This window comes from Neoarius graeffei, chromosome 15, assembly GCF_027579695.1.
Source record: "Neoarius graeffei isolate fNeoGra1 chromosome 15, fNeoGra1.pri, whole genome shotgun sequence".
In the NCBI taxonomy this organism is placed as follows: Eukaryota; Metazoa; Chordata; class Actinopteri; order Siluriformes; family Ariidae; genus Neoarius; species Neoarius graeffei.
This window is the reverse complement of record NC_083583.1, coordinates 59,881,246-59,902,893: the sequence shown is the minus strand read 5'-3', so window position 1 is coordinate 59,902,893 and position 21,648 is coordinate 59,881,246. Positions and strand designations below refer to the sequence as shown.

Here is a 21,648-nt window from a genome sequence, read left to right as displayed (position 1 = left end):
GGACACGGGGAGAACATGCAAACTCCACACAGAAAGGCCCTCGCCGGCCACGGGGCTCGAACCCAGGACCTTCTTGCTGTGAGACAACAGTGCCAACCACTACACCACCATGCCGCCCTTCGAGATGATATTGAGATGATAATTTTTTTGGAGTATCCCAGCTGAGAGTCAACAAAACATGCATCTAGCCTGAAGTCGAACACCTCTTTTTTAGTGGTTTTAAACGTACCCTCGATTGTGTTTGAAGTAATATCATTAACCAGCATTTACAGGTTTCAGTAAAATTTCCAGGACAACTACACCTCAAAAACCACACGAAGGAAAGTGGAAAGGTTTCTTCTTTTTCTTGGCCTTTGAGCGTTAAAAGTAGTTGACACAAATTTCTGATATACGTACATTAATTATTCACTCTATAAGCTCCCTTTCCCTCTCCTAATCTTTTTGATACATCTTATAACAGAAATGATTCTGTACATCATAGACACAATGTCTGACCTTACACTTTTGTGGTAATTTATTACAATTAATTCAGACTGTTTTCTATCAAATCAAAACAACCTCAAAGTATTTTAAATTACATCCCTCATCAAGAGACCCGTCTGTTAAACTCCTGAAATTTGCAGACGACACAACGGTCATCGGCCTCATCCGAGATGGTGACGAGTCTGCATACAGACGAGAGGTTGAACGGCTGGTCTGTTGGTGCGCTCAAAACAATCTGGAGCTGAACACGCTCAAAACTGTGGAGATGACAGTGGACTTTAGGAGGAGCCCCCCACCCATCACCATCACCAGCAACACTGTGACTGCTGTTGAAACCTTCAGGTGTCTGGGCTCCACAATCTCCCGGGACCTGAAGTGGGAGACCAACACAGTCACCATCATCAAAAAGGCCCAGCAGAGGTTGTACTTTCTGTGCCAGCTCAGGAAGCTCAACCTGTCTAAGGAGCTGCTGACACAATTCTACTCTGCCATCAGTCAGTCTGTTCTCTGCTCTTCCATCACTGTTTGGTTTGGATCGGTCACCAAGCAGGACAAGAACAGACTGCAACGGACAATAAGGTCTGCAGAGAAAATTATTGATGTCAGCCTGCCCTCCATCCAAGACCTGTATCTGTCCAGAGTCAGGAAACATCTCTGCAGACCCATCACACCCTGGTCACAAAGTGTTTAAACTTCTCCCCTCTGGGAGACGCTACAGATCACTGTACGCAAAAACAACCAGACACAAGAACAGTTTTTTCCCTCAGGCTGTTTCTGTGATGAACAGCTAAAACCGGACTCAAATATCAGTAACATCAACTGTGAAATATCTGCACACTCATACCATCATTCTGTGCACACTGTGTATTTATATTTACTAATTCATTCTTGCACTATGCTGTCTATACATATATTTACTCTTCTACATGTACATAGCTTTTTGTTTTTTGTCTATGCTTTTTATCTGTTTGTACTAAGAGAGCTAAGTGAAACCGGAGTCAAATTCCTCGTGTGTGTTCACATACCTGGAAAAGAAAGTTTATTATTATTATTATTATTAAAAATTTCCCGTGCAGGGATTGGCCAAGGATGGCTCACGTGACATAAAATTGTTCCACCATTGATTAAACAACATATCTCGTGATGTCAAAAATGAAAAAAAAAAAAGATATGGTGTGAATCAGTCATGGTATATCCTGGGTATACGGTGAACTGACGTCACGATTTCAAGCTATAGACCCTTTTCAGTCACGTGACCTTCGTAAACGCGACCACCATTTTGGACATGTAGCGGACTTCGGCTCGAATTGGTTTGAATACGAGGAAGGCGACAAACGGAGAACATAAAAGAAAAAGGAGCGAGATGCAGAAAACACCTTCGCTATCCAGCGACGTAGGGCATTTACAGGATGAGCAGAGGGAGAAATAACAACAGTAACAAAACATTAGCAACGCCGTACAGAAATAACGGTTTATGGCACAGACCCTTTCGGTTCTCGCTCATCTAGCTGCTACAATGACTGCTTAGACTGCAATAATAATACCTAACACACATTTAAGTATCCGTCGTAAAGACGTGAAACTCATCGAGTGACGAGTGTGTTCATTGATAAGCTGACACAATCTAAAAGTAGACATACCATCACACTGCCCTGGCGCTGTGTACAGTTTACCTTCTATGGTTTGTGCACTCGCTATTTGCCATTACTTTCTCCAACCCAGTGTTACAGATTACAGGGAACGGCCTGGATTTAAGAGACAAATACCTGTTCCTATTGTTTTGAACACTTATTTGTAGGCAGTGCTTTAATTTGTAAAGTGGGAGGTCCCGGAGCGCAGAGGATGAGCGGCTCCGGTGCGGAAAAAAAGGGGGCGGGGCGGGGCGGGGCGCTGCGCTTCTGGGCATGTTTTGTAATAACACTGCAAATTAAGTTCATCTGCAGATATTTTGTGGATGTCGTTTCATGAGAGAAATCACCAACAAGGCAGATATCAAAATCAGACATTAACACTAAATAAACTTGCATTTTTTTAATTTAATTATTTGGGTTGTTTTTTTTTTTGTTACATAGTCAAAAGAGGTGTCGGATCACCGGATCCAGTGTAAATAGCTGCCGGAGCCAACGCCCGAGGTTCCGGAGCGCGCTCCGGCTTGCTCCCCCTCAAATTAAGCGCTGTTTGTAGGACACTGTCTCTGATCTGTCCTACAGTCTACCAACAGCAAAGGAACACAACGCTAGCTAATGTCGTTAGCTAATAGCTACTACAGAAGAACAGCGGTTACAATGGGTTATTTTAGCCTATTTGGTTACACACTCGCCGCCACAGAATGTTAACAGCAATGTAATGCCTTTTCTGGCTAATTTTATTCGTCTTACCTCCAACAAAGTGGTCACTACACAAGCGCTGGTATGCCGAGGGCTGCCAATCTGTTAATTTTTTTTAATGGCCGCTATCCATCTTCTCCGTCGGGATCCGATAAAATGATAACCCTTGCCTTGTGTGTTGATGGTTACTACATCCAGGTGCACAACAATATAGTGGCATGATGGAAGTCTTGCTGAAAATAAACACTTTCTTTGCTGCCGTTCCTCAATGTTGGCTGTGGTAAACTACTGGTAGTACACGTCCAAAATGGCGGCTGCGTTTGTCGTGACGTCACGTGAAAAGGGTCCATACGGCCAACTCGAGTCACAGCTGTGGCTCCACGAGCATTTCTGTGTGTAGATTTACGTATCATGATCATGCCTAGCGAGGCAGGCAATAGCATCGTACATGGTATGTGTGCAGGTTGAAGGTCGCTCTGATGTAAACAACAAACATGGCTGCCTCCAGCAGTGGCGGCTGGTAGTCTTTCAAACAGGGGAGGCTGGTCGATTACGATATTTCCAGATTTTAAAAGAAAAAAAACATCAATTTTGCCCATACTCTCGCCTCTGATCTGGCTGATTGTTGGCAGGGTCACAAACTGTGAAATAACAGGTTCTTTTGGCCCATTAGCCTACTGTCCAATATACATGATGTTGGTGTTGGGGGGGGGTATATATTTTAACATTTTATATTTTAAAATTGTGGCATGTTGTTTAAAAATTGATCATTATTGAAAGCAGCTCTTTGTCAGGAACCTCAGCAGTAACAGCAGAGTGTTCTGGAATAGGCACAAGCACTGACCTTGGGGAGCCAAACACAGAGCTGGGTGCCACACATTTCATTCAATGACACTTTCCCTATATTTTACTTATTTTGACTGAGAAATGTTTTATTGACAATTTTGATAACCCTTCACTTTTAATCCAGGTCTGTAGTGTGAAATGTTCTCGGCTGTGTTTTTGTTTAAAAATGTTTTCCAAATTGTAGCTGTGTTTAATTCATATCCAGAGAAATATATATTCCAATATAATATACTCAGCATAAACATTTTAAATAGATTCTATATTTTTGGTCCATCCATGACATATTACTAAAGTAGCCTATTTACTGTTGTTGATGTGGGTCACTTGCTGTTAGCCAATTCGCTTTCTCGTACCAGGAGAGCTGAAAGGAACGAGTATTATTCCCTACCTTTTTCACCAAGTCAATTTGAGGCGTTGGTCTACCCTGCTCTTTAATTTAAATTTTTTCCTCGAAAGGAAGACTGGCAAATGGCTTTGCCAAAATTAAATCAGCAATGCTTGGCATCCGTGCGCAGCTTTCTTGATAGCTGACTAGCCCCCTCAAGTTCAAGTTCAGTCATTCAAATAAACAATTTCTGGAACTAAGATAGCAAACTTGACAACACTATATTTACACTTTATTTACAATGAAAATATATACAAACTAAAAAAGCTGGTAGAAACCGTATGTAATGAATGAAATCGAAATGTAAGCTGATCTCTTACAATACGCCACAGCACTTGCGAATCCGCATGGGACTGAACTGAAATTCACCACTGCCTGTCTATGTTTGAAACGAGCTGTCAATCAAAGAAAATATCCGTCCGCTTTCACCAATCACCAGTCTCCTCACGGAAACTGCCATGTCCCTCCCACTGTGAGGCTGGGAGTCCGGTGGGCGGGCGTTTTCGCAGTATTTGTCCAATAATCGTCTTGCATTTTGAGATTGAAAAGCGCATAGCTCCCAAATGCCATTGAAGTCCACTGAGGCTGGGAGTCCGTGGGCGGGCGTTTTTGCAGTATTTGTCCAATAATCGTCTTGCATTTTGAGATTGAAAAGCGCATAGCTCCCAAATGCCATTGAAGTCCACTGAGGCTGGGCTGCATTGCGCTGTCACGAGGGGGAAAAACTCACGCACACATTAGGCAAACTGGGGAAAGTTATAATGGAATGATTTCGCACTGTAGTTGGGTTGAGCACATATATTTCTATGATTCTGGATCTGAAATAGCAATGTTATAAGGTCGGCTATAACATAAGCCTAGCGCAATTCATCCTACACGATGTTCGTCATTTTTAGAGGAGGCTGAGCCTCCCTCGTTGTCTTAGAGCAATCGCCCGTGGCCTCCAGTGAGTGAATCTCAGCATAAAATCTTAACGCTTTTAGTTTGGAATTTTTTGATGAGGGATATAAATCAAATATCCTATGGATTCTCTTCAGTGACTAGCTGCAAGTCAAAAGTCAAACTCCCTCTCACGCCAGAATCTGGTTTTTCCAGGCAGTCTCCTGTCCCAGTACTAACCAACTCTTTAAGGCGTATGGGTGGCGCCGATCTCTGTTTCGGTAGCCCTCAGCCTCTCGCCTATACAGCTAGGGTTACAATGGGGGGCTAGTCCTCTGGTAACCATGAGAGTTTGACTTCCCTACTCGCATCTGTATTGCAGCGTGCCTTACCAGATGGTAGTAGGTACCATTTTTATGATGGTCTTTAGTATGACCCAACCTTCAGTAAAACTCACGATCTCCCAGTCAAGAGGCAGACACGCTAACCACTAGGCCAACTCACGGCGGTGACAGGCTGCACCCCTCACAAAATACTACTATACCAGTCACCAAAGGGAATCCATAATTTCAACTGGAGCCTCTCAGTGCATGGTTTATTAGATTACTATAGCCGGCTTCCGGCGGAGACGCTTACGAGATGGCAGCCTGAGAAACCAGCTCCCGAATAACTAAATGATTTATGCGTCCTTAATCTGAGAAATGTGATTGAATTGGTTTTTTTTACATGAAAGGGACGATAATGAATACTAGGGCAAAGAAAGAAAAGAAGGAATTATGTTCAGCAACGATACAAAATCAAGCTCGCTCGCCGAATACTAGCATGGCTTCCCTTGAAACCGAGGCTAGTCAACATGAGGATACTACTAGCATGATACTACAGGAATTGCGAGATTTTCGCCGGGACAACAAGATGCAACTAGACGACATAAAGGAGGAAATAACGAAGATAAACACCAGACTGGATGAGGCCGAGGAAAGAATTGTTAGAGCCGAGGACAGACTTCAAAATGCAGAAGACATAATGTTAGAAATGATAAAACTCCAAGCGCAGATGGAAGCTAAGATAACTGATCAAGAGAGCCGTTCAAGACGAGATAATATCCGCATTTACGGGATACCAGAGGAAGCCGAAAATGAGTTCCCGACTATGATTGAGTTTGTTGAAAAGTTGCTTGGTGACAATCTGGACATTACTGATGCCGCGTCCCTCCAAATCGAGAGGGCACACCGGTCGCTCGGTCCTAAACCACCTTCTAATGCCTTACCAAGATCAATCCTGGTTAAGTTTGCCAGCTTCAGAGTGAAAGACACTATTCTAAGCAATATCTGGCAGAAGAAGGGGCTGCTTTGGCAAGGTGCGAAAGTTAGTGTGGACAATGACTACCCGCCACGCATAATCCAAAAGAGGAAAGAATATGGCGAGGTCAGGAGGATCTTGAAAGACCGAGGCATCAAGTTCAACACGGTCTTCCCAGCTAAACTGCGCGTAAAATACATGGATGGTCCCAAGACTTATGAGACAGTGGAAGAGGCGACGCGCGACATGCACGAGAGGGGCTTCCCGGTCGAAATAATCAAACCTCCTGAGACACTAATGGAGCGACTGCGACAATTAACCTGGCAGAAAAAAACACGACGAGCGACTGGCAGAATTCCCACATATAAGGCGAAACTACAAACATTTAGAAGGGAGTCTTCATCAGTTGCAGACAGTGGCGGTGATTAACGAGAGTATTTATCATGCCACAAACGGTGAGTTATGTCTTATTATCAGATTGTGATGTTGTTGAAGATACATGGACGCTTACTTTATTGACTGCCTAGAGACTGTTGAATTTAAATACGATTCGGGCCAACTATGGACACTGGACTTTTTTTGCTCTGTCATTTACGAGGGCCCTCCTTCTCAATACCGAGAGGGGGGCTTTCCCTTAAAGCCACCTACTATCACCTGGTGGAGGGTCACGAAACAGACCCATAATGTGGAAGACCTTTTTTTGTATTGTCCCTTTTTTTTATTGTTATTTTTTCAAAGGTTTATGTTGTTTTATATTTACAGTCGTTCTTTATTGTAAAGGGGAAGTTATTCACTTACACTGAGGATATGTTAGCAGATATAACTTAAATGCAGGGCATAAGAATAGCATCTTATAATGTTAATGGAATGCACAGTCCTATTAAGAGGGGGAAAATATTGTCACAATTGAAGAAGGAGAGAATACAGATAGCTTTTTTACAAGAAACCCACTTGAATAATTTAGAACAAGCCAAACTAAATAGAATGGGTTTTAAACATGTATATTCCTCGTCCCATGGATCGGGACGTAGAAGGGGGGTGGCAATATTACTGGCTAAGGAGCTAAATTATGAGCACTTAACAAGGGTCTCAGATTCAGAGGGTAGATTTGTCATGATAATAGGAAAGCTGGAGGGAACAGTAATCACTTTTTTAAATGTATATTCCCCCCCAGATAGTGATTGGGAATTCTATAGGAGAATATTTGATTTAATGGCTACAAAAACGCAGGGAATAGTTATCTGTGGAGGTGATTTTAATCTACACCTAAATCCTAAATTGGATGTTTCACGTGGTAATTCTGAGTTAAAACTTATAAGCAAGAGAACAAACACATTAATGAAGGAAATGGGCATAGTGGATATCTGGAGAGAGTTTTTCCCAACCAGGCGCAACTACACATACTACTCCACACCGCATGCAGTGTACACTAGAATAGATTATTTTTTTACCTTTAGTAGGCATTTGCATATGGTAGAACAGTGTAACATAGGGTCTATGACTCTATCTGATCACAGCCCTATATATCTGTCTTTAAGCCTTAATGGAGAACGAAGAGAAACATTGTGGAGACTAAACTCAGCAATTTTGAATAATACAGCCACTAAAGAAAGTCTAAAACAAGAGATTAATACCTATTTAGAAACAAATGATAATGGGGAAGTAACACCAGATATTCTCTGGGACACGCTTAAGGCAGTCATGAGAGGCAAAATCATCTCCATTACATCTCATATGAAAAAGCTTAGAGTACAAAAGTTAAGAGACCTAGAAGGTGAATTAGAACAGTTACAAAGAGTACATAGTAGAACTCTGGACGATCAGACTAAACAAGAAATTGGTAAGATAAGAAAACAGATACAAGATATGAGTACACAAGAAATACAAAATAAGTTAGCATTTTTAAAACAGCGCTACTATGAGGTAGGGGGGAAAGCAACAAAACTCTTAGCTTATAAGTTAAGGAAGCAGCAGGCAGAGAATACCATACATAAGATAAGACATCCAGAGTTGAGAACAATAGAATATGGCTTAAAGAACATTCAGGAAAACTTTGAAAACTACTATAAAACCCTCTATTCTCAACCAGAAAATGACAATAATTTAGAAATGGACACATTTTTTGCGTCACTATGCCTACCCTTAGTGTCAGAAGAAGAAAATAAAAGTTTAATATCAGAAATAACGATTGAAGAATTGAACTCAGCTATCTCCAGATTTAAGGCAAGTAAGTCACCGGGTACAGATAGCTTCACTGCTGAGTGGTATAAAGTACTGCGTGAACAACTGACCCCTATTCTATTGAGGACTTTTAATTGGATCCTACAGGAAAAGAAAATCCCACCCTCATGGAGGGAAGCGATTATTTCCTTGATACCTAAGGAGGGAAAAGATCAACTAGAATGTGGTAACTATCGCCCCATCAGTATCCTTAATGTAGATTATAAATTATTCACATCAATATTGTCACATAGGATAGACAGGATTTTACCTAGACTTATCCATACAGATCAAACAGGTTTTATCAGACAGAGACAAACACATGACAACTTGAGAAGAACCCTACATATTGTTAACCACATAAATCAACAGAATATAGAGGCAATTCTTATTAGCCTAGACGCAGAGAAGGCATATGATTTGGTCCGGTGGATTTTCTTATATAGGGTGCTGGCAAAATTTGGCTTTCATAAATTTTTCATATCAGTATTTCAAGCTCTCTATGATAGTCCCACAGCAAGAATTAAAGTAAATGGCGCCTTATCAAAATCCATTATTCTAGAACGAGGGACAAGACAGGGCTGCCCCGCCTCCCCTCTCCTTTTTGCCTTATTTATTGAACCACTGAGTCAGTGGATTAGGCAAAATGGTAATATTAAAGGCATAATAATGAACACTGATGAACATAAACTTGCATTATTTGCAGACGATGTTTTAGTTTATTTAGTACAACCCACATTAACATTCCCCAGATTGATGGACACATTAGACAAATTCGGGACAATTTCAGGATATAAACTGAATATAGAAAAAACCCAAGTGCTCACTTTTAATTATGCCCCACCCGACCACTTATCAAAAAAGTATGATCTGAGATGGGATGCAGACTACATAAAATACCTGGGAGTTAATATTCCCAAGGACATTAAGAAACTGGTTGACCTAAATTACATTCCTTTAAACAATAACATTAGAGCAGACCTGCAACGATGGACCCTTATCCCTTTCCTAAGTTTAAATTCTAAAATTGAATCCATAAGAATGAACATACTTCCAAGATTGTTGTACCTTTTTCAAGCCCTTCCAGTTGAGGTGCCTACTAACCAGTTTATCGAATGGGATAAATTAATTTCAAGGTTTTTGTGGCAAGGGAAGAAACCAAGGACCAGATATAAGACATTGCAGCTAAGTAAGGAAAAAGGAGGTCTAAACCTTCCTTGCCTATGCGACTACTATAATGCAGCGCAGTTAAGACCCTTGGTGTGCTGGTCCAGCTCCTACTACGCAGCCAGGTGGAAGGATATTGAAATTGCCATGTCAGGAGAGATTCCCCTAGCAGCATTGATAGCTGACAGTGAACTGCGTAAGAATATGCTAAATAAAAACAATCCCTGGATTAATGCAGGCCTCAAAATTTGGCATAGGATTATACAATTTTGCAACATTGAAAAGCCACTCAGAAAGCTGAAATGGTGTGCATTTGACACTGATTTCCCCCCAGCTAAATCAGATGCCAGGTTCAAAATGTGGAATGATAAGGGCTTAACAACTTATACCACCTTTGCACCAAAAGGTACTCTAAAAAGTTTTGAAGCAATGCAGAATGATCATGGCCTACAGCGTCAAGATTTTTACAGATACCTTCAGGTCAGACATCACTATAATCAAAATATAGCGGGAACCTGTGTCACAGGAGGAAAGGGGGTATTAGAAGTGTTTGAGAAAGCAATAACTTCACAAACATGTTTCAAAGTTGTCTCAAGACTGTATAGTAGTATCCGCAGAGCTTGCTCTAATGACACTCTATATATCAAAGAAAAATGGGAAAAGGAAAGTGGACTACAGCTCTCAGCTGAGAATTGGGAAAATCTATGTATACTGCAATGGGAGACAACAAGCTCTAATTCATGGCGTGAATTTAGCTGGAAAAATTTGTCTAGATTTTTTATTACGCCCTTACAACAGCGTAAACTAATGCCTAATATAAAATGCTGGAGAACTTGTGGTCTAATTGAGGTTGACCATTTTCATGTCTTTTGGGAATGTCCTGTCTTAACAACATACTGGCAAGAAGTACACACACACCTGGAAGCTGTCTTTGGGACAAGTATCCCTTACAGGTTTGACACAGTGTTTCTTGGAAACATTGTGATTGATGATTGGGGCTATAATGATAGAAAATTACTACTCATTCTTTTAGTTGCAAGTAAAAAAGCAATCACGCGGAGATGGTTGAAACCAGATCCCCCTAAAATATCTGATTGGCTAGATGTGATTCATGACATATATGTGATGGAAAAAATGACATACTCATTAAGATTCCAGACAGAAACATTTTCCAGAATTTGGAACAAGTGGACTGCTTATATTCAACACATAAGAGCGGATCTCTGTTAGCAGAAGGGTTATTCTCTCTTATCCTCGTTTTTTTTTTATTTTTTTATTTTTTCCTGCTACCAACCTATATTGTGTAATGGAATGTTAAGTGTAAATTCCCCATGTTCATATTGTTCCTTATCTTTTTTCCTTGTGTTTTTTTTTTTTTTACATCTTCTTTAATTGCCAAAATCAAAATGTACGCAACCTTAGGCAATAAGATGAGAATTTCTTACTGTAATGCAAAAATGTACATGCCTTAATAAAAAATAAATGTCCAAAAAAAAAAAGATTACTATAGCCAACTCTAACAGGCTGGTCATTACCTGTTCTGTCCATTCCTTCTTCTCTATTCAAAATGTTCACAGATATCAGATTTTGACCAAAAGGGAACAGATTCTTGAACCGATATTGTTCAGGACCATTCAGGCTTCTTCAACCCTTGGTGCCAGCTAGCAAACCAGCCTGTGTTTCCACCAGTTATGAGCAGAACCATTGTAATCAAGAACATCATAGTACAGTAGTAGCAAGATGGTGGATCACATTGATTGCCTGCAAGCTTTTGTTCTGTTGATGCAGATATTTGTTTTCATCCACAAAAGAAGCCAACTAATAATGATAAGACATAGAAACTCTCCAAACTAATGACACACCCACTGATGTCACAGTTCATACTGAAAAAAACAGCTATCTTTTGGTTCCAGCTGGGAATCAGTTTTTCTGGTTCCAAATCAATTTGGTCAAAATGCCACCATGGGGCACAAGCAAACATTTAGGGTGGCATCTTCACAGACCAGACCAGATTAAAGACCAGGGTGAAAACCAGAGCGAGGCCTTTAACCCCCTTCTACTAAGAGTAATTGTAAATCACTTTGTATAAAAACGTTTGCCAAATGAGTAAATGCCTTAGAACTGGGATGTGGAAGTGTTCAGGCCATAAACACAAGAAATATAGGAAACAGGTGATAGGTTTTTGTTTCGGATTTCTTGGTGCCATAGAAGAAACCGGTTTGAGCCAGTTTTATGTTGCAGCTGCAGTCTATTAACCTCAGACAACCCTGTCTTTACACCTCCTGTGTTAGACTGATACCAATAAGATGTACAAGTTCTTGTATCAGACTCACTGAACGTATACTCCGTCTCTTTTCTATGGCATAACAAACACCTTTTTGATTGAGCTTCTGGAATTTTCTCCATAAGTAAGCCATGTGCGTTGAGAGTTGAGTGCTCTTACCGTTCTTATCCAACGAGTGTGGCTCGGACTGCTTCTTTCCGATGTCAGCGAATGAGCGGACGATGGGGATGCGGTTGGCCAGTTTTTTCTGGTTTTGGTGGTGGTGCCGTTTGAGAAGAGCATCGTGGATTTTCCCACGCACCTCCTCTCCGAGAGGGAATGATGTCTCGTGCTGGTCAAGAACCATGTCTGCCCATTCGGAATGGACAAAAGTGAGAAATCACTGAGTATTACAGATCTACGGGAGTTTTTTTTTTTTTACACCGTAAGAAGTATTGTTGTAATGCTTTACTACACCTGCAATTTCCTCCAGGGTGTTAGCTCTCATGTCCAGCATGACAATGCCATTGAGGATGCAGCTGCGCAGCTCAAACAGGCTGTGCAGTGACAGTGTGGCTACATAGGGTTTACTCCATCTGTCCCCTCCGTCCTCCACATCCTCCTCAAATTTCACCCATCTACACCAACGGAACACAAAGAGAACGGGACAAATTAAAAAAGTGATCGATAACAGAACGGATAGGTTGTAGGACGCAAACCGAACTTCCGTTCGTGTTGCAGGAGCGATAGCGTGAGCAAAAGAAAAAGCAAAGAAGCATGAACTTCACCTCTGAGGGACCTTTTAGAGAGCTGAGACTTGCACTCTTTACTTATGTAACTACATACATTCCATATAACAGTCTGGCTGGAGTTTAATATTTTATAATATTTACTAAATAAGACACTTTAAAATGAATAACTGAATGATAAGCGGAGAAGTTAATGACTTATTAGCTCAAAAATATTTACCATGCTATAAGTTGCAGCATAGAATAAGATTGCCCCCTTTAAAATGGCTGCTTTGAGGAAAATACTTATATATTTAACAGTTATTCCACGAAATCGAGTCGTACATGAACTGATAGCCGATGAGGTGCGTAGCACCGAGCAATGTACGACGAGATTTTGTGGAATAACTGTTTTATTCTCTCCACATTCAATGGATTTTGAGAAACAGAGCATTTGATTTTTTGCAAATTCGACAAATAAAAACTTTATACAAAACGTCCGACAAAATCATTTCTGCTCGGGATGTAAACAAACCGGCGAAATGACAGGAGCAATTTGTGAAAAAATGTGATAATAATAATAATAATTCTTGAAAAATAAAACAGATACGTTCTTCAGCGTCAAATACTTTTATTCCATATTTTGTTGCTTTTTTTTTTTTATTTTGGGGGTTTTTGTTTTCGAGTAGAGTTCGGTTGGTTCAGCAACACGCTCCGCCATTTTATTTTTCTCTGCTCACGGTGTATGAGCTGATGTCCTAGTAGTAGGGTAGCCAATCAGAGCGTGCGATTGCTCACATCTAGTGAATGTGGATAGAATATATATGTATGCAAGTTGCCTTGTTTTATACCTTGTTTTACACCCTCATCATATTTTTATTTAAAGGATATCTCCAGCATAATCAGTTGGATATCGACAATGTTTCACTCTAAATAGCAGGATGCCTAGATCATTCCAACTGTCTTTTTGTTTCCAAGCATAATCATTATTATAATCAGCTTCCAATTTCTGGGCGGCACGGTGGTGTAGTGGTTAGCGCTGTCGCCTCACAGCAAGAAGGTCCGGGTTCGAGCCCCGGGGCCGGCGAGGGCCTTTCTGTGTGGAGTTTGCATGTTCTCCCCGTGTCCGCGTGGGTTTCCTCCGGGTGCTCCGGTTTCCCCCACAGTCCAAAGACATGCAGGTTAGGTTAACTGGTGGCTCTAAATTGAGCGTAGGTGTGAATGTGAGTGTGAATGGTTGTCTGTGTCTATGTGTCAGCCCTGTGATGACCTGGCGACTTGTCCAGGGTGTACCCCGCCTTTCGCCCATAGTCAGCTGGGATAGGCTCCAGCTTGCCTGCGACCCTGTAGAAGGATAAAGCGGCTAGAGATAATGAGATGACCTTCCAATTTCACTTCATGGATTGGTTGGATTTAATGTTTAAACGTTTCGCCTTATCTACCCATATGGAAAAGATGTAGATAAATCTTATAAAATTTGTATGTCCTTTGTCTGAAACTTGTATGCACTGAAAAAAAAAAGTCATTGAATTTACTTAATTTTAATGCGTACATCGGTCCCACACAATCCAATTGTGTAAGCTTAAAATAACTTTAACCTTACACAATAACATTAAGGGGATGAAATCACTAAGCTTACACAATTGGATTGTGTGGGACCGATGTACGCATTAAAATTAAGTAAATTCAATGACTTTTTTTTTTCAGTGTGTAAAGCATACAACAGTGAAACCAGATATAAGATCCTTAGTAAATTTGAACAAAATGAAACTTGTATGATTTGCGTATTTATCAGAACAATATATGACAGTAATGCAAAAGTGGCCACTTTCAGGAGTAAATCATATTCCTTATATGATGCACAATACATGAAACATAAACTGAAGGTGATGGAAGTTATATATATATTTTTAAAAGTTTCTTCTATTTCTTTTCCATATGGGTATGGGAGACCGAAAGCGAGTTCAAATCTCAACGAGTGGCGGGGATGTGACGGACGGCATTATTAACTCTGCGTATCAATCAGTGCGACAGTAACCAATCATGAGCTTGTGAGCTTGTGTGTGCAGAAGAGGGCAGACGGCGCTTTCCTGAGTGTGCGTTACGCTGCCTGCCCTTTGACGCTGCATGAGCAGCAGTTTGAAAAGACGGCCTGTTTTATGTGTCTTGAAGGAAGCAAATGCTACCATTCCCCTGGCTCATGGGTGGGAATTGGCAGAAGACCAAATTGGGGAGAAAACGTCAGGAAAAAACATGTATTGCTTTGTACGAAGCGATAAGCTTCAGCACCTGTTACAGGTGCATCTTATGGTCCAGAAAACACAGCAGCAAGATGAAACAGCTTGCATCACAGGGACTGTATCCAGTATCATTAAAAATAATGTAGCATCTGTACAGTAAGTCAAGAACAACATTAAATAAATAAATAAATAAATAAATAAATGCACAGGCTGATATGAGTAGCAACAGAACATCAGGAGCTATAGTTGTGTTTTCTAGAACAGGGGCCTATGTGCTCTTATCAAGGAGGATGCACTCAGACAAACAGCACTGATCAATTGTTCAGCACAAATCAATACCCACACTGTTTATTTTCCAAAGGAAATGGAGAGGGCAGAGAATGCACTGTGCGCTCATTGCACAAATCAATTTGCAATATGAAGCACTTTAGATTACACTAATTACACAAAGGGGGGGGGGGGGGGGGGGGGAGAAGAGAGAGACATTTTAAACTGAATCTTCCCTCAGTATTCTTCGTTGTTGGCGTGTGAATAAACCTCACTTCCTGCTTCGACGTCAGTGTCTATTGTTCATATTATTAATTTGTTTTTTGGTACAGATCAACCAGAAAAAAAAAAAAAAAACGTATTCCTAAACATCTGGCCTGTCTACAAGTTCTGTGAGTAAAAAATATGACAAACATCCAGCTAAAAACAGATGGTGAGATTTAACAGCTGATCTATAAAATGTGTCCGCAGTACAAACGCGGCGTGAGGAGTGCCAGACTGAATATCACATCTAACACACTTCATTCCAGCTCTCACTTTCACAGGAGATTTATTTATGCCTTTTCCACAGAAATCACTCAAAGTGATACAATTGCAGACAAAATGTGTGTATATATATATATATATATATATATATATATGCAGTTGTGACCAGAAGTTTACATACAGTCACATGAATGTCATCTCGGATATGAACGTCATGGCAATATTTGGGCTTTCAGTCATTTCTTTGAATTATTCTTTTTCTGTGGCAGAATGATTGTACAGCATACAGCTTTAATTAAAAAAAAACACTAGAATTTGTTGCACAAGTTTTAATTTTCTTTGGGTTTTCTGAAATCAGCACAGGGTCAAAATTATACATACAGGGTCAAACATTTACATGCGCTCACTTAGATTATTAATTCAGAGGTGCTGAAACTTCCAAAACGTCTCTTATCTTGCCAAGGCCGAGGTCTCTTAACTTCCTGTTAGTGATCATGATTGACTACAGCTGGTAGCTTCTCTGTAAAGGGTTTGTTTACAGCACTCATTGGATTAACCAACACACAGTCAAATGGGAAAGTCCAAGGAGCTCAGTGCAGATCTGAGAAAGAAGATCACAGATATACACAACTCCGGAATGTCTCTTGGAGCCATTTCTAAACAACTGCAAATCCCAAGATCAGTTCAGACAATTGTATCCAAGTTATTGTGAGGTGTAGTCACTTTGCCAAGCCACTTTGCTTCAAGAAAACCCAAACTGTCACCCTCAGCTGAAAGGAAATTGGTTTGGATGGTCAGGAACAACCTGGGAACCACCATGGCACAGCTCTGCCATGAACTGGAAGCTGATGGATCACTGTCTACAGTTCAGGTCACCATGGACTAAGAGGCTGCTATCCAAGAAATAACCCCCTGCTCCAAAATTGACACCTTCAAGCTTAACTAAAGTTTGAAGCTGATCACACAGACAAAGAAAAAGCCTTCTGGAGGAAAGCTGTATGGTCAGAGGAGACAAAGATTGAGTTGTTTGGCCACAATGACCACCATGTACAGAGGGACACTGTACCAGCTGGTGGTGGTGGGAGGATCATCATGCTCTGGGGCTGTTTTGCTGCCAGTGGAACTGGTTCATTGCACAAAGTGGATGGAATAATGAAGAAGGAGGACTACCTCAGAATTCTTCAGCATAAACCATCAGAAACTTGAACACGACTTGGGACTTAAAACAGGACAATGAACCCAAACACGCATCAGAGCTGGTTGTGGAGGATAAAGCAGGCTAACATTAAAGGAACAGTCCACCGTACTTCCATAATGAAATATGCTCTTATCTGAATTGAGACGAGCTGCTCCGTACCTCTCCGAGCTTTGCGCGACCTCCCAGTCAGTCAGACGCAGTCAGACGCGCTGTCACTCCTGTTAGCAATGTAGCTAGGCTCAGTATGGCCAATGGTATTTTTTGGGGCTGTAGTTAGATGCGACCAAACTCTTCCGCGTTTTTCCTGTTTGCATAGGTTTATATGACCAGTGATATGAAACAAGTTCAGTTAAAAAAATTGAAACGTAGCGATTTTCTATGCTATGGAAAGTCCGCACTATAATGACAGGTGTACTAACACCTTCTGCGCGCTTTGGTAGCGCATTGATACGGAGCTCAGATATCAATGCGCTGCCAAAGAGCGCAGAAGGTGTTAGTACGCCTGTCATTATAGTGCGGACTTTCCATAGCATAGAAAATCGCCACGTTTCAATTTGTGTAACTGAACTTGTTCATATCACTGGTCATATAAACCTATGTAAACAGGAAAAACGTGGAAGAGTTTGGTCGCATCTAACTACAGCCCCAAAAAATACCATTGGCCATGCTGAGCCTAGCTACATTGCTAACAGGAGTGACAGCGCGTCTGACTGCGTCTGACTGACTGGGAGGTCGCGCAAAGCTCGGAGAGGTACGGAGCAGCTCGTCTCAATTCAGATAAGAGCATATTTCATTATGGAAGTACGGTGGACTGTTCCTTTAAGCTTAAAACAAGTCCTGACTTCAAACCTATTGAAAATATATGGACCGTGCTTGTAAGTCGAGTCCATGCCAAGAAGAAAGAAAAAAGTTAATTGAACTCTACCAATTCTACCATGAAGAGTCGTGAAATATCCAACCAGAATTCTGCCAGAAGCTTGTTCATGGTAAACAAAAATATTTGGTCAAGGTGAATCTTGCGAAGAGACATTTTACCCAAATATTAGGTGTGCTGTATGTGTAATTTTAACCCTGTTTTGATTACAGAAAACCCAAAGAAAATTAAAACTTGTGCACCAAATTCTAGTGTCGTTTTTTGATTAAAGCTGTATGCTGTACAATCATTCTGCCACAGAAAAAGAACAGTTCAAAGAAATGACTGAAAGCCCAAAGATTGCCATGACATTCATATCCAAGATCACATTCATGTGACTGTATGTAAACTTCTGACTACAACTGTATACACACACACACACACATACACACATATATATATATATATATATATATATATATATATATATATATATATATATATGTGTGTGTGTGTGTGTTTGTGTGCACGCACGCTTATTGTACCTCGCAGTCTCTTTCCACTCAGCGTCCTCTCCTTCTCTCATAGAAATTTCATCCTGCTCAGTGAAAAGTGCGTGGGGAATGTGCTCCTCATCCTCATCTTCCATCCCCAACAAAAACTGCACCCTCTGGGACGGAGTGTCTGCTGCAGAGAGACAGGGAGAGAGAGAGACAAAGAGAGAAAGAGACAGAGACAGACAGAGAGAGAGACAGAGAAAGGAAATGGGAATGATTTGAAAAGGCAATATAAGCTTTTTGTCTTGTACAGAACACACACACTCATGCACTTACTGTATGGGGGCGATTCCCTCCCGTCCTCAGTTTCTGAGTCTCTCTCTCTTGACCTCTTCCTGTGACGATGTCCATGGTGACGATGTCGCCGGTGTGACCTCCGACCGATTGGGACGTGCACACCAATGTACAGAGTACGGTGGCCTACAACAACAAAAAAAATAAACAGTCATCAAGAAACAATGAATGTTTTTGATAAATTATGTCTAGAAGTAGTATTCTGAACTGGCTGGAAGACTCAAAAGAAATATCAAAAATTAAATGGTGACTGACTGCAAGACATTCAAAAAAAGCTCCGAAGCTAAAGCAGGAAGAGGAATTTGGTTGTCCGATACTTATAAAGCTTATGCTTCGTATACCAACATGAAGGCCTGAAAAAGCGTAAGGGCACAAAACGCACATGAATAATTCAGTACTGCAACAAAAGGGTTTTGGAAATTTTGAAGACAGATGACTTCGGGAGTTGCATGAACATCACGATCATTACAGGCTGTGCAGGTTACAGCAACACACTGTAAACTATCGTGGGAACACTGAGCAGGAAGTGGGAAGACACCAGTCCATCGCAGGGCACCATGCACACCCACCACTGTAAAGGCGTTTTTGCATTTTAAGTATTAAAATAGAAAAAGAGATTTCTTTCTACCTTCTAACTCCTCTTTCTCAAAGTTGGTATTGAGCATGGAGCGAGTCCTGCCTCTGTCCAACACGGCCTCTTCATCGTTTCTCTGCACGGGAACACACACACACACACACACACACACACACACACACACACACACACACAGACAATAGTGAATTTATTTAAACACATATACATGAGAAAAACCCAGCTCACAATTCATACATATATAAGCACACGCATAAGCACAATATGATTGCGCTATTACAGTGGATATAAAAAGTCTACACACCCCGTTAAAATGATCAGTTTTTCTGATGTAAAACAAAATGAGACCATGATAAATAATTTCAAAACTTTCCCCACCTTTAATGTGATCTATAACCTGTACAATTCAATTGAAAAACAAAGAAATCTGTTCGGGGGAAAAACATAACAAATAAAAAACATAAAATGAGCTGGTTGTGTTAGTGTGCACACCCTTAAACTAATACTTTGTTGAAGCACCTTTTGATTTAATTACAGCGTTCAGTCTTTTTGGGTTCACACCTACCATCAATTAAAATGACTCTGATTCACCCCAAATAAAGTTCAGACATTTACTCAGTTGCATCCTCCAGCAAAAGCCAGGGTTCACAGAGAGCTTACAAAGCATCGACGGGATCTCACTGTTGAAAGGTATCAGTCAGGAGAAGGGGACAAAAACATTTCCACGGCATTAGATATACCATGGAGTACAGTGAAGACAGTCATCAAGAAGTGGAGAAAATATGGGACAACAGTGACATTACTGAGAACTGGACGTCCCTCCAAAATTGATGAAAAGACAAGACGAAAACTGGTCAGGGAGGCTGCCGAGAGGCCTACAGCAACACTGAAGGAGCTGCAGGAATTTCTGTCAAGTATTGGTTGTGTACGACATGTGACAGCAATCTCCCGTATTCTCCATATGTCTGGACTATGGGATAGGATCAAAGATAAGCATCCAAGCCCGGCTAAATTTTGCAAAAAAATAAAATAAAATACATCAACTCTCCCAAAAGCATGTGGGGAAATGTGTTCTGGTCTGATGAAACCAAGGTTGAACTTTTTGGCCACAATTCCAAAAGGTACAGTATGTTTGGCGTCCAAACAACATTGCACATCACCAAAAGAACCCCATACCCACGGTGAAGCATGGTGGTGGCAGCATCATGTTTTGGGGTTGTTTTTCTTCAGCTGGAACAGGGGCTTTAGTCAAGGTGGAGGGAATTATGAACAGTTCTAAATACCAGTCAATTTTGGCGCAAAACCTTCAGGTGTCTGCTACAAAGCTGAAGATGAAGAGGAAGTTCATCTTTCAGCATGACAATGACCCCAAAAAAGTTTTGGAATGGCCCAGCTAGAGCCAAGACCTAAATCCAATTGAAAATCTGTGGGGTGACCTGAAGAGGGCTGTGCACAAGAGATTTGGACAGATTTGGAGTGCTTTTGCAAGGAAGAGTGGGCAAATATCACCAAATCTAGATGTGGCAGGCTGACAGACTCCGACCCAAAAAGACTGAATGCTGTAATTAAATCAAAAGGTGCTTCAACAAAGTATTAGTTTAAGGGTGTGCACACTTATGCAACCAGCTTATTGTACGTTTTTTATTTTCTTCCCCCCCCCAACAGATGTTTGTTTTTCAATCGAATTGTACAGCTTATAGGTCACATTAAAGGTGGGAAAAGTTTTGAAATTATTTATCGCGGTCTCATTTTTTTACATCAGAAAAACCGATCATTTTAATGCGGTGTGTACATTTTTTATATCATTGTATTTATCACTGAAAATCCCAATGTTTATACTTTTAGACTTCCTTATACACATCACATTAACATGAGATACCACTGCCGCCACCTCAACATAACAGTTCACCGGCTCACAATCCCCAGCCTACACTTCCAGTCAGTAGAGACTCCTGGACCTGTTGCTTTGCAACCTGATCTGATATTACAGCAGAGAAATCCTTTGTATGAGCTGTAGGCTTATTTATTACATTAAAGAACTAGTACAGTCTGTATTTTCCACTATTTCACAGAACCACCTACATTACAAACCTCTCTCCCCTCTAACCTATTGATCGTGCTGAAAAAGTGCAAATCCAGACAGGATTTAGATTTGGGATTGTGAAGGCTAGTAAGTGCTTCCGCCGATACACATGAAGCCAAAGTGCATCTGTTTGAACTGCTGCTCAGGCGACGTCACAGGGCAACTGAACAGTCAGAGGAAAGCCATGTCTGCCTTCTTCCACATAGCTGAGCTCAGAGAGGCCACTCTGACCGACAGGAAGAGACAGTAACTGTTCCCCTCCCATCCAACCAGACAGAACAGTCAATGTTGCTCCATTGAACATGCAACCATAGGATAAATGCTTGTGCCACTTACGAGCCATATACAGGTAGTCGTTGACTTACGACCTATGCGACTTACGACTGATCGACTTTACGACCGTCTGGTTATGACTGGCAAGTGTTTCCCAGCTTAAGAAATAAAGCAAGTTTAAAAATGACTTCAGTTCCCCTTTAAATTA

General features: G+C 41.0%; 1 protein-coding gene across 1 annotated transcript in view; it reads right to left on the bottom strand.

Moving 5' to 3' along the window:
* Positions 1-19,196, bottom strand: part of slc4a10a (solute carrier family 4 member 10a) — a 66,376-nt gene extending 47,180 nt beyond the window's left edge. Inside the window, exons 1-6 of the mRNA XM_060941736.1 lie at positions 19,121-19,196; positions 18,475-18,618; positions 18,187-18,325; positions 12,347-12,507; positions 12,050-12,238; positions 5,577-5,579 (exon numbers count right to left, since the gene is read on the bottom strand). Coding sequence (XP_060797719.1) covers positions 5,577-5,579; positions 12,050-12,238; positions 12,347-12,507; positions 18,187-18,325; positions 18,475-18,618; positions 19,121-19,157 — 673 coding nt within the window. The 5' untranslated portion in view covers positions 19,158-19,196. The remainder of the gene's footprint in view (positions 1-5,576; positions 5,580-12,049; positions 12,239-12,346; positions 12,508-18,186; positions 18,326-18,474; positions 18,619-19,120) is intronic.
* Positions 19,197-21,648: the final 2,452 nt, after the last annotated feature.